This window comes from Oreochromis aureus, linkage group 22, assembly GCF_013358895.1.
Source record: "Oreochromis aureus strain Israel breed Guangdong linkage group 22, ZZ_aureus, whole genome shotgun sequence".
NCBI lineage: Eukaryota > Metazoa > Chordata > Actinopteri > Cichliformes > Cichlidae > Oreochromis > Oreochromis aureus.
Genome location: NC_052962.1, coordinates 7477067 through 7492058, shown reverse-complemented (window position 1 = coordinate 7492058; position 14992 = coordinate 7477067). Strand labels below are relative to the sequence as shown.

At 39.4% G+C, this 14992-nt stretch overlaps 1 protein-coding gene across 4 annotated transcripts in view; it reads right to left on the bottom strand.

The window, feature by feature from the left end:
• The window catches only part of trappc9 (trafficking protein particle complex subunit 9), a 219019-nt gene that overhangs the window by 84648 nt on the left and 119379 nt on the right, over nt 1–14992 (bottom strand). For all 4 annotated transcript variants that reach the window (XM_039605603.1, XM_031741703.2, XM_039605605.1 and 1 more), the window contains one exon: nt 7675–7785. In XM_039605603.1, the coding sequence (XP_039461537.1) occupies nt 7675–7785 (111 nt within the window). The remainder of the gene's footprint in view (nt 1–7674; nt 7786–14992) is intronic.

Genomic DNA, 14992 nt, shown 5'->3' with positions numbered 1-14992 from the left:
CACTTGCACTTTAATGTCCACCAGTTTGTCAGTTTGTTAAACATGAAATGTGAAAGACTAGTGAGTAAAGAGAAAACTCAAGATTACACTTGATTGTTTCCTTGAATGTCCTCTTTCAGACACACTATCAGGGCAGATTACAGTACACAGTTACACATAAATGTACAAGGGGCAAAAAAGACAATGATTGTGGATTTACTGTTGAGCTCATGCTGCCTCAAGTGTGGATACTCTGGAGTCTTCTGCTGAAAAATGCAGACCCAGCACTCATTACCATTGATGATCCATAACATGAAATTTGGATCTTGGTGCCAATGTCCAAGAGAAGCAATCAAGATGTACACAAAGGTAAAAGCTTGAAGGCAAACTTGAAACACATAGCACAGCTTTTAATATCCAGCATTTTTCCTAATATTTGAACCTTCGATTTGTAAACTCAAACCCACCTTCCAATTAGTGTAAGATTTGGGCACAGTGGCCTAAACTGTGGAATGAAAACTATTAAAGAAATCCTGAAGATATTGACGATGAGGTAAGAAGAATCACACGAAAAACAGATGGTCACGGACCTTCTCCAATGGGTTACATTCATCCAGATGACAGCTATAGACAGAAGCCTCAGGGCTTCCGCTCTCCATTTCCAATAATTAGATACTGCTCCAACACGTGCATCAAAGCCCATCCTACACAAAACAATCAGTCACCAAACAAACTGACTGACTTGCAATAAAACCCACGTAATTACAGTGCTTAAGAACTCATCTTGGAAATGAAAATGACTTTTCAGTGTGACATATTGGACAGTATTTCTTATTTTCTATTCATATTAACAACAATTTGCTTCAACTCATAATTTGCTCTATAGAATCTAAGAAATGTTGTATCCACCTGACAGCACAGAGGATCTCTCATTTTCCTCCTCAAAGACTATAAAGTAAGTGAAGGGCATGGTGCTAATTTACACGTCGTTTATGCAGAGCAGTGACCGTTAGTGTGTCATCATTTTTTGAGGATTAGCTACCATGCAGTAATTACAGGATGAATTCATTAGTTTATCAAATCCATAATTAAAATGTATGGTGAAACATACTAAAGAATGAAAGCTACATTTTACAGTGCCATTATTCAAATGGCCATAATTTCCGAGAATTTCAAAGTTTACAAACCACTTTTGATTATATTTTGCAATGACAAATCCATTAATCACAGGTAATAATTTAATCCATCAAAATTATCCACACTGACACTGCAGAAAATGTATAATGTGCAAAAATGAACAGATTTTTAGCGTTATACCCGGGTATGTTATTAGATAAGCTGATTTGTGAGTGTACAGTATGTGCTAGCAAACTACAAAAGGGGATCTAATTTAAAAAAAAAAAGATATGTCAATTAAAATGTCCTTCCATGCGATCGTTCAATTAAAATTTCACAGTCACCAACTAGAACTGTGCAGTTTAGTTAGCTTTACAGAGGCTTGTGCCAATTTCAGAACTAGCTATCCTAACTATGTAGAACTCACCAACAAGCTGTACAAGCATCTCACTTTCTATGGAGCTTTTCATAATGGGGCTTTAATTTGCTAGAGGTACTTCCTCTCAAATCTTCAGTGAAATTAAAAGCAACATATCCACAATTCAGTTTAGCAACATAACTCAGTGAAAGTGAGTGTGAGGCAAGGGCCTTGAAACACTGAAATATGTTCGAGTGTGTCTACAGCGGCATCAGTTCTTAAAGTCACCGTTTACCCTCTGGAGAATAAGTTCATTTGAAAAAAAGACGACAACTACTGGTGCAGAGTGACACTGAAGTTTGAAACTGACAAACCTGACCTATGTTTGGATATTGAATGTTTAGCACCTTTAACTGCTGACAGCTGAGAATTTGCTGATAGTTTTACATACTACCAAAAAAAAAAAGACAAGACAAAACAAATAAAATCAATTGGAAAAGGTCAATGACAAGTTTCAGTATCCTTCATTTCTTACAAGTGAGAAATTCAGTCTCAAATACCAACGTAAAGGTCTGCATTTCAGTAGCAGTAACGGTGCTTGAAATTTGCATTTCGCTGTATTCCAGAGCAGCATTCCATTTTCAGCACCTGTAAAATCTCACACTTTGAATAGTTTTGAGAAAGAGCAATATTATGCCAGGAAAATCTGCAAAATCTAGGCACAAAAGAAGAGAGGACACACTATCGTTCCTCTGTTCTTCTCTGTTAAAAGCCGAAATGGGGGGAAATAATGGTTTGGATATCACTGTGGTGGGATCGCGGCAGTCTTTCGGAACCTTTTCAGGCTCCCAAACATCAAAGTGAGCATTCGCAGTGTGAGGTACTTCACAAGACCATGAAGAGGATGAAGACCTTGTAAGACATGTCTGTGAATGATGTGAGAAGATGAAAGGAGCACTCAGTCTCTCACCCTCACAGGAAGAGATTACACATGTCACAAACTGAACTTCTCCAACACCGATAAGCTCGGTGTTTTCCTGTGACAGAAACTAAGTTATCGGATGTCATGTATCTGAAAATGCAGAAACGTGTATGAAAATGGAAAAAGCTCAGTGTCTAGAAAAGTCTAAAAACTGCACTCAAGGTGGGTTTTTCATGACTTTTTATTTGCGTAGCTTTGAAATGGCTCAATGTAAACAATTAAAAACCATAGCAGGAAAATACGGATGACTGACAGAGTCATTTCTGCAAATGTCGGATTGAAGCATTAGCTTCAGCAGTCCTGGATGAAGACTCCAGAAAACATCTTGTGCCTGACACCTCATTCATCATACAACAGGACAGAAATATGAAATGACAGGGCCATCTGATGTCGACAGAGGATGGAGTTGGAAAGACGAGCACAATATGGTTCAGCAGACAGAGCTCTGCATGGCCCCGTGGCCCTGTTTCTCACCGCATGCAAAATTCTACCCCACTCTGAATTAAGCATGCTCTGGGTATGTGAGAAAGGCATTTTCCAAACAAGGAATAGGGGATGAGTGATGCTGGGGAGGGTATTCTCTGCCTGGAAATAAGTGCATGCTGTGAAAGAATCAGTAGGCTGCTTCTGAACTGATCTCCCGATGAATTCAAATATCAGGCCTCAAGAGAAATATCTATGGGATGGGTATGCTGATTGGTGGGGCCTAAGGCAATAGCTGTCTTTAAATGGAATGCCATTCAAAGGAGGAAAAGACGTGCAAGTCTATACATACATCAACATGTGAATGTTCGACGGAAAGCATGAAAAAGCGCTTGGGTAAATGGGGCTGGTGTATAAAGCGCTTTAAGTGTTCAGGCAGAGTAGAAAAGCACTACATACCAGTCCATTTAGCATCAGCAGTTGCTGCTACTTGATACTTGTTTGCCTCGGTGATTCACTCCGTCAGATTCTAAAGAGGCAGTGTTTTTAAAGCAGTTACAGAGCATTTGAGTTCCATTTAAGGCCATGTGCATATCTTTAGTTTTATGATTGTATCCGTGATGGAAGAAAGTGAAGCTTAGCAATTAAAGAAACTACATAGCAGCAACAGATGGCCTGACTTTAAACAGCAGAATAAAATACATTAAAACAAAGACTGATACTAGAAAATCAGCATTTCAAACCTTAATTCAATAATAGTTTTATTTCTGGTTTAAACTTTTTCACCCACCAAGTTTGGGTTGTATAGTTCGCTGTACTCAAAGCAGACCTGTCAGGATTAAATTCGGACTTGCTGTCTGGCTTTTTGAAAGCAGGGATGGAACAACTTTAGAGAATTGTCAGCGTTCAGTTGTGGATTCTTTGTGTGCCACGTTTCTCTTTTACATTGTCTCAGTTACAAGTAGTTATGAATAACCCCCGAGCAAATGGATTTGCTGCTTCACACAACTGCTCTGAGGTTTTACTTGCTTATTTTCAAAGATAACTACAATATCTGAGAGAACCAGGGTCAAATCAATCAGTGGTGTATGGATGCATGCATCTTTTATAAGTATAGCAATTTCAGTCTAACATGAAAGTTCTACATTTTTCATTCCACAGAGGGTGGTAAATGGAAAACCAGCATGGAAGTTTGGAACAGAAATCTCTTCCAAGAGACTGAAAATGGTAAAATTGCATTTTCAATTGAAAACATGTATCCAACATATGGCATTATTCAAGTTAACAATTACTTGCAGAAAACCCCTGACATCAACACCTATAGGCAAATGTAAAATAATTGTTTTGGGTCTGTATAGTAATTGGATCACCTAGAAAGCCAACAAAGTTCAAACCATGGTCTTTAAAGAAGAAAGAATGCTGAAAATAACTATTAGGAAAGCCTTTCAATTGAGACATAAATGTAACGAAACAGATCTTCCTGTGGTCATAAATGACAGTAACGGCTTGTTTGGAAGTGTTGTCAGGAGAAAGCTTTTTTCCCCTTTTTTGGAATGTCCAGCATATCAGCACAGACACGTCATACCAACTACGGATGGTGATTTGGGCTTGTTTTGCAGCCTTAGGACACGGGCACCTTACTGTGACTGAGCTGACCATGAACTCCTCTGTACAACAAATGATTCCAAAGTCAAATGTGAAGCCATCTGACCAACAGCTAAAGCTTGGCCCAAACGGTGTCATGCAACAGAACAAGGATCTAAGCACAGCAGCAAATCTACAACAGAATGATTGAAAAAGAAAAGGATCAAGTTGCTGCAATGGCCGAGTCAAAGTCCAGACCTCAACTGATTAAAATGCTGTATGAACTTGCAGATAAACGCCTCAAACCTCAATGAACTGAAGCAATGTTGTAAAGAAGAGTGGGCTTCCACACAATGATGTGATGGATTATCACACAGAAAATAATTACTTGAACTTATTGCTGGTAAAGGTGGTTCTTTAAGCAACTGAATCTTTGGGTAAACTTGATCTTTAGCTGGACTGCACACAGTCCTATGAAAACACTACCCTTCAGTGTCACAATGAAAACCCACTACACTGCTGGTATTATAAAAATGTAACTTTTTTTTTCCCTTTAGAATTTTGAAGTTATCTCCTTTTAGACAATAATAGTCCCAAAATTGTGGCAACCCTGTTGAACTTAGCTAGTCATTTCTAACCAGGAAAGATTATTTGAAGAGCCGATTGCTGAGCTGTTTGGCTGTGTCTGAAAAGATCCCTTTCCACCCCCTAATTCGCCTCAGAAAATAACATCCCACCCCTGTAGAGAAGGGCCTATGAGTCACCAAACGGTGTACCTCCGCTCATGACCAAAGATTGCACTGGAGAGAGAGTGCCGACAGGAATCATAATTTGCCACTTTTCAGTGAAATGACAAGCTGAGAGAGAGAGAGAGAGAGAGAGACACACACACACAAGCGAGTGAAGCCGAGGTAAGCTGCAGGAGACGCTGATGATTTATGTGCACATGTGCTGGTATGTCTGAGTGGTATGGCTGGGGATAGAAGTAGGAAATTACAATTATTCTCTGACTTAGTAGATTTGTGTGCACTTATATTGTACTTTGTTACACTTTAAATTAATCTAACCATATTACAGAGGGAAGAAACACTTATCTATGCTTAAGGAATCAAAGTGATCATCTTCTACGCTAAGAGAGCCACAGAGCTCTTCGCTGTATGTGTCAACATTGTCAAGGAAACAAAACAACAACAACAAAAACCTCCTTTTAATATGAACAGTGGTTGGGACCACTGGATGGCCATAATTACTGTGACCATTGCAAGAACTTCAAGCTTGTTGCCTTAGAAATGGTTGTTTCAAAGACAGGGAGGGGTCTGTGGCCACCCGCCGTCGGTTGCCATCCTCAAAGAGGCTTTGATCTGTCAAGATGGTGATAAAAAGGCAATAACACAGTCAGTCTGCTCTAAGTTTGTGACTGACCGGGGTAAAACAATATTTTGCTAAACTGGTGAAAATTGCAATTCTGTAGCCGTCTGTTTCAAATACACAGAATTTCACATCAACTAGAAAGTCATATTAGACTACTGTGAAAAAGCACTTCCCCCTTTCTGATGAACCTTTTTTTGCATATCTGTCACACTTGTGTGTTTTAGATGATCAAAAGCATTTTAATGTCAGACAATAATAACCTGAGTAAATACAAAACGTATTATTTTTTTGGAAAGCCAAGTTAAATTTCATTTGGCACACATAGGCCTGATTACTGCTACATGTGTTGGATGAAGAAATCGCTTAAATAGAACCTGTCAGACAAAGTGAAGTAGCCTGAAGGATGTTAAAAAGGAACACATCGTGGCACAAAAGAAACTCAGGAACAGATAAGAAAGAGAAACAAAGTGGTTGACATGTATCCGTCTGGAAAAGGTTACAGCGCCATTTCTGAGGCTTTGGGACTCCAGTGTATCACGATGAGAGGCTTTATCCACAATTGAAAATGTAGCCAACCTTCCCAGGAGTGGACGGCCTAATTACCAATTACAAAATTAATCCAAGATCGTACTAATGACTCATCCAGGAAGTCTCAAAAGAACCCAGAACAATATCTCAGCTTTCAGGATGGGGTTATCAAACGTAAGGCCCGGGGTGGGGGGGCTAAAACATTTTGAACTTTTAACTTTTTCTTAATTTTACTGCTTGTCCTACTAATGAAACCTCCACCACTGTATTTTATAGTACATCGAAAAGACTTCCTGTTTAGTTTGTTTTTTCACTGTCTACAATAGAAATGTGTACAGAGTAAAATTATAGGACAGTCTGGGCAATGAGCTCCCAGCACCTTTTCTGTAATTTCATACATATTTTTCTTACAATCGAGTCACAGATTTATTTCATTAAACAGAGAAACATTTCTTTATCATGTAGTAAAAGTAAGATGTGCTGTTGAAATTACATTTCTTTTTCTTATATTGAGAAAATAAGGATTTAAATGCTATTTACACTGAAAGAAAGGAAATTGTTACTAGTTCAGCGCCCCCATGTGCCCCCATTGTAAAATAAATAAAGCACAGCGTCACTACATTAAATAAAAGAGCTTTCTGAGGGAAAATGCACGTGTCAAGTTCTGCTTTACCTTCACTATATTTAAGGATAAGCTATGCAGTTCAATAACAGATAAACACTCAAAGCAATCATCGATTGACATTATTACCTACACAGAAAGCTCCACAGATTAAAAGTCTACATGTCTCATACTTTCTGGCATGACCGAGGCAGGTTGTAACTCCAATACACATACATTATAATATACAGATGACTTTATGGTACATCCAAGACTTTCTCAGGTTTATATCGGAATCAGAAGTCCAGGCACAGCGCAACAGGATTTTACAATTAAACCTACAAGTCAGTGTGTTTATATAACAACTCACAAATAGGTGAACATATCCATTAAAGACATATTCATACCCACAGATCATGGCCATAAACAAATACACGCAGCTATAAGAAAGAAACACTTATACTAACATTTAAACACTCGACCTGCAGAGTTCTACTTGTCAACTAGCTGGAAGGCAGGACGTCAATACATAACCTTGATTTTTGCTTTGGGCAGTAGCTAACAGTGAAGTGAAGTGAACCAGTTCTGAAAGACCTAAAATATGGCCTGAATGCCTCAGGGGGAAAAAAAGAGCCAAATAAACTTGGGAAATTGTTTTGTTTTGACTCATCACAATACAGGAAGTACACTGAAAATATCTGTATGTTTGTCAAAGTCAAACCTTCCACTCACCTCTGGCATTCGCTGGCATGGAGAACCAGGTCCTGATTGTTCTTGGCCCTGACAGTGAGTTCGTGCTCTGTTGGGTTGAAGATGTCGAGCAGTAGATGACAATGGCGAGTGCTGTGGACACAGAAACAAGAAGTGACTGTATATTCTGCACCATGCTGCCGTCAGCAGTTTTAGCATTTAAGAAACGCTGCAAATGTTAGGAAGAGGTCCCAGGAGGATGCTGGAAAAACTCTACTACAATGCCATCCTCACAGAAACATCGAAAAATCACCTCAATGGCACTTCAACTGCTTCAACAAGGTGCCAGTTTTGTAACTTACTAAAAAGGCAACTATGACTAGTCAAAGGAGTTTGCAAAGAAAAGCGTCTGGACTTCTTTAAGTTGCTTGAAGACGTTTCACCTCTCATCCGAGAAGCTTCTTCAGTTCTAAGGTCAAATGGCCGAGAGTCCCAGATTTAAACCCAGTGGGAGTATCCCCCCAAGGAGGGACAAAGGACCCCCTGGTGATCCTCTAATCACATGCGCCAAGGTGTGAAAGCGGGTGTGGGACCTAATCAGCCAGGGTTTCGGGTGAGCTCATTGTGAAACCTGGCCCCACCTTGTCATGTGAATTCCTGAGGTCAGATGGCCCAGGATGTGAGTGGGCGTTAAGTCGTCTGGGGAGGGAACTCAAAACTGGATTATAGATGGCAGACAGTTGGTGTCGTAAACCACCGCCTCTGTTCAAAGATGGTCGCTCACAGTGGACATAGATGGCTTCTTTCACTCCTCTTTCAAACCATCTGTCCTCCCTGTCCAATATGTGAACATGACTACTATGACTACATGACACCTGTATCATGCGTGTCTCAGAATTGACATCTATTCTTTTTTAAGGTGATTCTAAATATCACATTATAGTTTGCATCTAAATATCCTGGCATGTTTGAAATCTGATTTCTCTTTTACCTTTTTGTCTTTCTTTCAAGCTGACCCCAAAATGAGAGTATCAAAGAAACGACTGTCACGAGAAAGAGCACAAGCTGCCTAGTTAGTTAGAAATGTACCGTAGTATAAGATTATCTAATAAGCTCGAGTTATGCATGTCCAGCTATTTATAAATCGGTACTTGGTATATATTATCTACTTCTGCATAATGCTTATATATCTAATACAATACCATTTCCTTCCTGTGTTGTTTTTGGTCTACTGCTGTTTTGATTCTATGTTCAATGTGAAGGAGGTGCTCTTAATATGTCAGTTGTTCAATTGCTCTCATCATTTTCTCCTCATCTGTCATCTGTATTACTTTTCATTACTCCTGGTTTTTTTGTAGATTTGTTGTTTTTAAATGTGCTTATAAATGAATTGACTTAGTTTTGCATTATCGATATAGTTCTGTTACTCATGTTTGTGGTAGCTTAAGCTGCACCTAGAATGAGATATGCTGCATAAATAAAGACTTGCTTTTTTTCCATTTTGCACAGTTAAATAATTCACACTCACAAATGCAAAACTTAAAGCTCATCATCTGTGTGCTGCAGTCTGTCTGTAACCTGTGCATATAACAGTTTGCTTATTCATATAGGAGTTCATTATTTTCTAAATTAAATTACCTTCTAAAAATACAGGCCAACATACATGGGCCGACCAAACGCACGACATCAAGAGAAGACACAGTGTGAAGTACTCATCACTCCTTGTCACAACATCAAAGGTGGCGGTGCTTTCATCAGGCCCACAGGTCTAGCTGGAGCAGGTCATCTCCACATAATACCGGGCCTGCTTTTCTCATGCAGATCATAAGAGGGCCAATTTGTGATTTAGATCAAGACAGGAGAGATGATGCTGGATTTTCAAAGAGTTAATTTTAACCCCTAAGTAGGTGTTATTTTTTTTTCCCTCCATAATGACAGATAAAAGGAAGGGCGGTCGCAAAACAGAAACAGAAGCAGACTGACCAGTGCAGCGAGTATATGGTTACATAAACAAGCAGTTTATAGGCATACAGCAACAATGTTACAGAACTTCACGGCTTTACAGCATTATAGAAAATGGCCAAACTTTCTGGGTAAATTATATGTAGAAGCTTTGCACTTTTTGCTTAAAAAAAACAAACATATTTACCACATTATTTGTTGAAAACCGCGATAAATGAGTTGAACGCACTTCAGTAAAATCATGTGTAAAAAATTACAGTCAGGAACTATAATTCAGTGTCGACATTTTACTTTGAACACAGTTTGTTTGTTTACAAACAGTGAAAACAGTAACTATAACTAGCAACAACAGAACTGACACCAGAAAATGACACAAAGTGTTGTAAAATTTTGTGAAGTCCATACTGCCCATTGTTCCATCATCCCTCACATTCACCCTCCTCCCACTGAGCTCTTTGCCTCTTAAATCTCACGGTTAATGGAGGCTTTAGTTGAGCTTTCCCTAGTCCCTAATAAACTGACGTGGCAATTAAAGGAGCATATTTTTTAAGGCCTATCCCGGTTCCTTTAATTGTCTAGTTGTCTTTGTTGTCGGATGTGATTAACAGGCAGAAAGGGGGAGGTGCTGATTTATCAGCCATCCTGTTCAGCGAAGGAGATCAATCAGGCATCGAGTTAAGAACGCAAGCCTCATTGCTCATGTGCTAAGCACCAGGTAGAGTGACAGAACACACAGCAATGGAGGCGCACACGATGTGAAGTCACACATTTTTGTAGGCGTTAAAAGACTAAAGGATGAAATGATGCTGAGCAGCGGTTGGACGACTTCATTCAAGATCTGTCGCCGCAACAACTGCAGAACGTCTGTAGACGAAAGCTAAAGATTATGCTTTTGAACTAGTGGGAACTGAGTCATAACACTGAATCATTTTGATAAGTATTCTGCTGAGCTACTACGCTGGGCACAGAGATCTAAGCTGAATAAATAATTCAAAACCGCCAATAGGGTTTCAAACTATTTGTCTCCATTTCAGTCAGTGAATTTTTACATTCCTCTTTGAAAGCAGAGAGAGGCGGAGAGGGAGCAAAATTATCCCCAGCGTTTCAAAGTGAACGCACATCCAACCTGCTTCTTTGTTCGTGGTGTACAAAGCAAATCACTCACTAATGAAACATCAGTACTGCTACCTTACATACATCTAATATAACTCACAACTATAGATTGCTTGCTTTGGTTGTGGATGAACACCGAACAGTTTTGAAGGTGGCAGGGATTCGTTTCATCCTACTACCAACATGCACAGATTTCCATGCATATGTGATGACACCTGTGAAAATAGCAGATCATTTTCAGTGCACCTGGTGCTGTGCCAAAGGACAGAGTACAGTGAGTTAATGACTGTCACTGCCTATTCCCGAGAACCCCACAACACTAACAAATGAACCACCAGGTCAGTATTCTGCTCATTTGAAGAGGACCCTGTTGCAGAAGAGTAATTCTCCGAGTCTGCCACATATTTCTTTGAAACCACGACCACAAAAAGCAAGACTGTGCAAAGTCTGTAGGTACAAAAAGGACAACAACTGTTGTTTTATGCCTATAAAATATTTCTGGCTCTATGTTTTATTGTGTTCTTGGACTCTGCAGGAAATCCTTTAAAATATTTGGCTTTGCATGAACCTCAGTTCAAAGCTAGGCCATGCTGGCTTTGTAAAGCAAATGCAAATATAGTTAAACAGTATATATAGTTAATGTGTACCATTTTCTGTGGACACATCCTACTTTTCAACTGCATATTTTTATCCTCGGACTGCACTAGAGTAGTTTTGCATGACTCTCAGTTCAAAATAATCTTTATTTATGGGCCTCGGTGCTGCTACTTCCCTTAAAGACAACTTTCCTCTGATTAGTTTCCCCTCACAAAAAGGTTTGAACAACACACGAGGTGATCTCCCTCCCAGAGCCGTGAAGGCCATAAAGAAAACCCCCCCTGACTGACATCATACAGAGGACAAATGGGGACAAAAAGGAGAGCCTGAGACAGAGTGGTTAGAAAAAGCTCAGTCTGAAGCCTGACCTTTAAACCCACAGGGATTACTTTGTATCTGACCTTGTTATTTGAAATTTTGTCCATGTTTAATATGAGTATACATGTCAAAAAATAAGAAAAAGTATAATGGGCCCACTTTTTAAAAAAACTATTTAATCAAAGTGTTTGTCATTTTGATGTGATTGGGACATTGTTGAGGGAAGATAGTAGGGTGGTAAAAATAACACTGTGAGAACCAAAAACGCAAAGATCGTTAGAGCTGGGCCCACACCTCAGTCAGTTCTGCAAATTGCAATCAATAGGTGCTGATTTTGCAGACTTAGTCTGACACAAAAACGTGACATACTCTCTGCACACTAAATGTAATGGCGAGTGAAGGGGTATTTTTAGCTACAGCAGCCAGCAATAAGGGAGCTGACTCCATGTTTATGTCCACATTTAACCACTGAGATTATTAAACACAGTGAATACTTGTTATACACTAATGTCTTGTCAGCATTTGGACAATGTCCATAAAATCAAAGCCCGAACAATCCTTTGCCAAAAGCAGTCATCAGAAAACACACTAAAGAATTAGAATATCATGAAAAAGGTCTTTTTTTGTACTTTGTGCTAATTAAGCACATGCAGCCACAATCAAAAGAAAGACTGTTGATTTGAATGCTGTCCAGATGACAGTCATCACAGGCCGCCTCCTCCTCAAGGAGAGTAAGACGCTGAAAAGGCTGGATGTTCACAGAGTACAGCATCGAAGCATATTAAAAAAAGGCGTTGATGGCAAGGGAACAATCTGGTAGGACAAACCGAATCTTTGCCTTCTGTCCCGACTTCCTCCCATCATCCCCCAACTGGTCGAGGCACTCAATATGATTGGCATTTGGCATAGACAAAACATTTTAAACACTGCATTTCTTACATCCACAATGAAGTTTTCTACGTCTCTTATGTCCTGTCATGGCTGCCTCACCATGAAACTGGTTCTGTCGGAGGTTTCTTCCTGTTAAAAGGGAGTTTTTCCTTCCCACTGTCGCCAACTACTTGCTCATAGCGAGTATGACCAAGTATTGTTGGGGGTTTTCTCTCTATTATTGTAGGGACTTACAATATAAAGCACTTAAGGCAACTTCTGTCATTTGACACTATTTAAATACAACTGTATTGAAATGAAGTCCACTATTAAAGCAACGGGGATTGCAATAACACCTCAGCTGTGCCATAAACTGATTGCCTCCATGTCCTGCTGCTTAATGCAGTAACTTGTGGTAAAGGAGGTCCAACCAAGGGGGTTTAAGCCCTTTTTTTGATTGGTCCTAGCAAATATTCTAATATTTTGAAGCAATGGATTTTAGATTTTTATAAGATACAAATCATAATCATCAAAATGAAAACAAATTTTTTTAAAAACAAACATGAAACTTAACTTTTCCATGATGTTCTCAGTTTTAGAGATATACTCGTATTTTTATTTTTTAACAGTATCTCCACATGGAAATGGATTTTACCTCTCCGAGTTTTACTTTACCTCTCCTTGACATGTTTCATTCACTACAAAATAATTTTCACATTAAAATTTCAACATGATCCCCAGTGAGGGCTGATGTCAAAACTTTTTCACAGCCCTACTGTTTACCAGAAAGTTGTGATATCTGCCAGCAGTGGAGGCTGATCTCCATATTCTCAGTAAGGCCTCAGTCACACAAGAGAATGTGAGAGGTTTTTCACTCGGGTGCCTCGTGACCTGACGCTAAATAATGTTTCGTGTTCTTTTACACATCGTACGTGTCAGCTGTTACACTCAAAATTCAGATTTACGCAGAGGAACAGTTTGTAGTAAAATATGCTAAAATCCTGCACTCCACACACAGTCACTCAGCCCCCAACAATTTCTAACAGAAGACTTATTAACACATATTTATCCATCTTCAGTATCGTCTCATTTGCTATCACATTGTTTTAAGAGAGCCACACCTGAACTATTCTATTATTTTGTTAGTACATTACTTGCTACCTCATTTTTGAGCCACAAATTTGTGCTGGTTTTGATAGAATGCTGGTTATTAATGAAGTGAACAAGCTGCATCTGTTTATAATTTATAAATGACAAATTTTCCCCATTTAGATGGGGCCCATTCTCAGCCTGATGTGTGGTTTCTGTGCAAGCCACCGCTGGCAAGTTTGCCCCTGGTTCATACCACAACAGATATGAGATTTATCACAGGCAATTGTGGTATTATCACAAACAGACTGCATGTAAGTGCCAACTTGATCCAGTTAAACTAAAATTGACAGACTGACTCCATCCTACTGCCGTTTTATCTGTCTTACTGCTAGGTTGAAAGCCAGCCACCAAAGCCAGTTTGAAGTTTGAAGATTTCAAAGGCACATTGTCACAATTTCTTTGGTCATGCAGCGGTTTCCAACGACCGTTTTCCCTGGTGTGATGTAGCCTGAACTATGCATGATTAACAGAATGCACATCCATAAAATTTTCCTCCTCAACAGCAAAGCGTTTTTCCAGGTCAACACAGTGCTAAGTGAATAGGATTTTAACAGGTTCCTGTAAAGTATGGATCACTGAGCATTTCACACATCCCGCCTATTCATCACATTCTTTAAGAGATCTGTCAACTCACACGTGGCCTTACTCTGAAGAGGCCCAAAAGAACAAAACGCTACTGAAAAGTGTCATAAACATTACGAGTAAAAGGTAAAATAAGATGTGATCGGCAGAATAGAGAAAACTCAATCTAACTGGCATTTAACTTAAACTATAAAAAATATAAACTGCAGGCATGTTGGTGGGTATGTTGGGAGGCTTACTGAGAATATGGACATCATCCTCCACTGCTGACATCCAGATAACCAATTGAAAAAGGGTTTACAATGTCAAAAAATGCTTATTTTATATAAGTAAAAAGAGTTCTAAATACTATATATAAACACTGCTCCTCCCCAAAAAAAACAAAAACAAAACACATTGAAAAGACATCAGATCTCAGCAGAGGGGGGAAAAGTCATGCTGGAAACACTGGTATGGACTGTGTTAGGAAAGAAACTAAAATGATCGACCTACAGAATTCCCAGACACCCAAAGTGAACAAATGATGCAGCAGGCTAGTCCACTTTGCCAACAATTATTGCAGCAACTCTAAATGGTACTAATGGTTTGTCAGTCATGTGGGGGTCCATACAATGTCAGGATATGCTCAGATAGTGTCCTGTGGGACCCGTTTCCAGATCTGTTCTATTGGATTTAGGTCAGGCAACCGTGGTTCCAGTCAGTTCTTCCAGGAACTACTTGCATACTCTTACCACATGAGGCCAGGATATGTCACGCACCAGGAGGA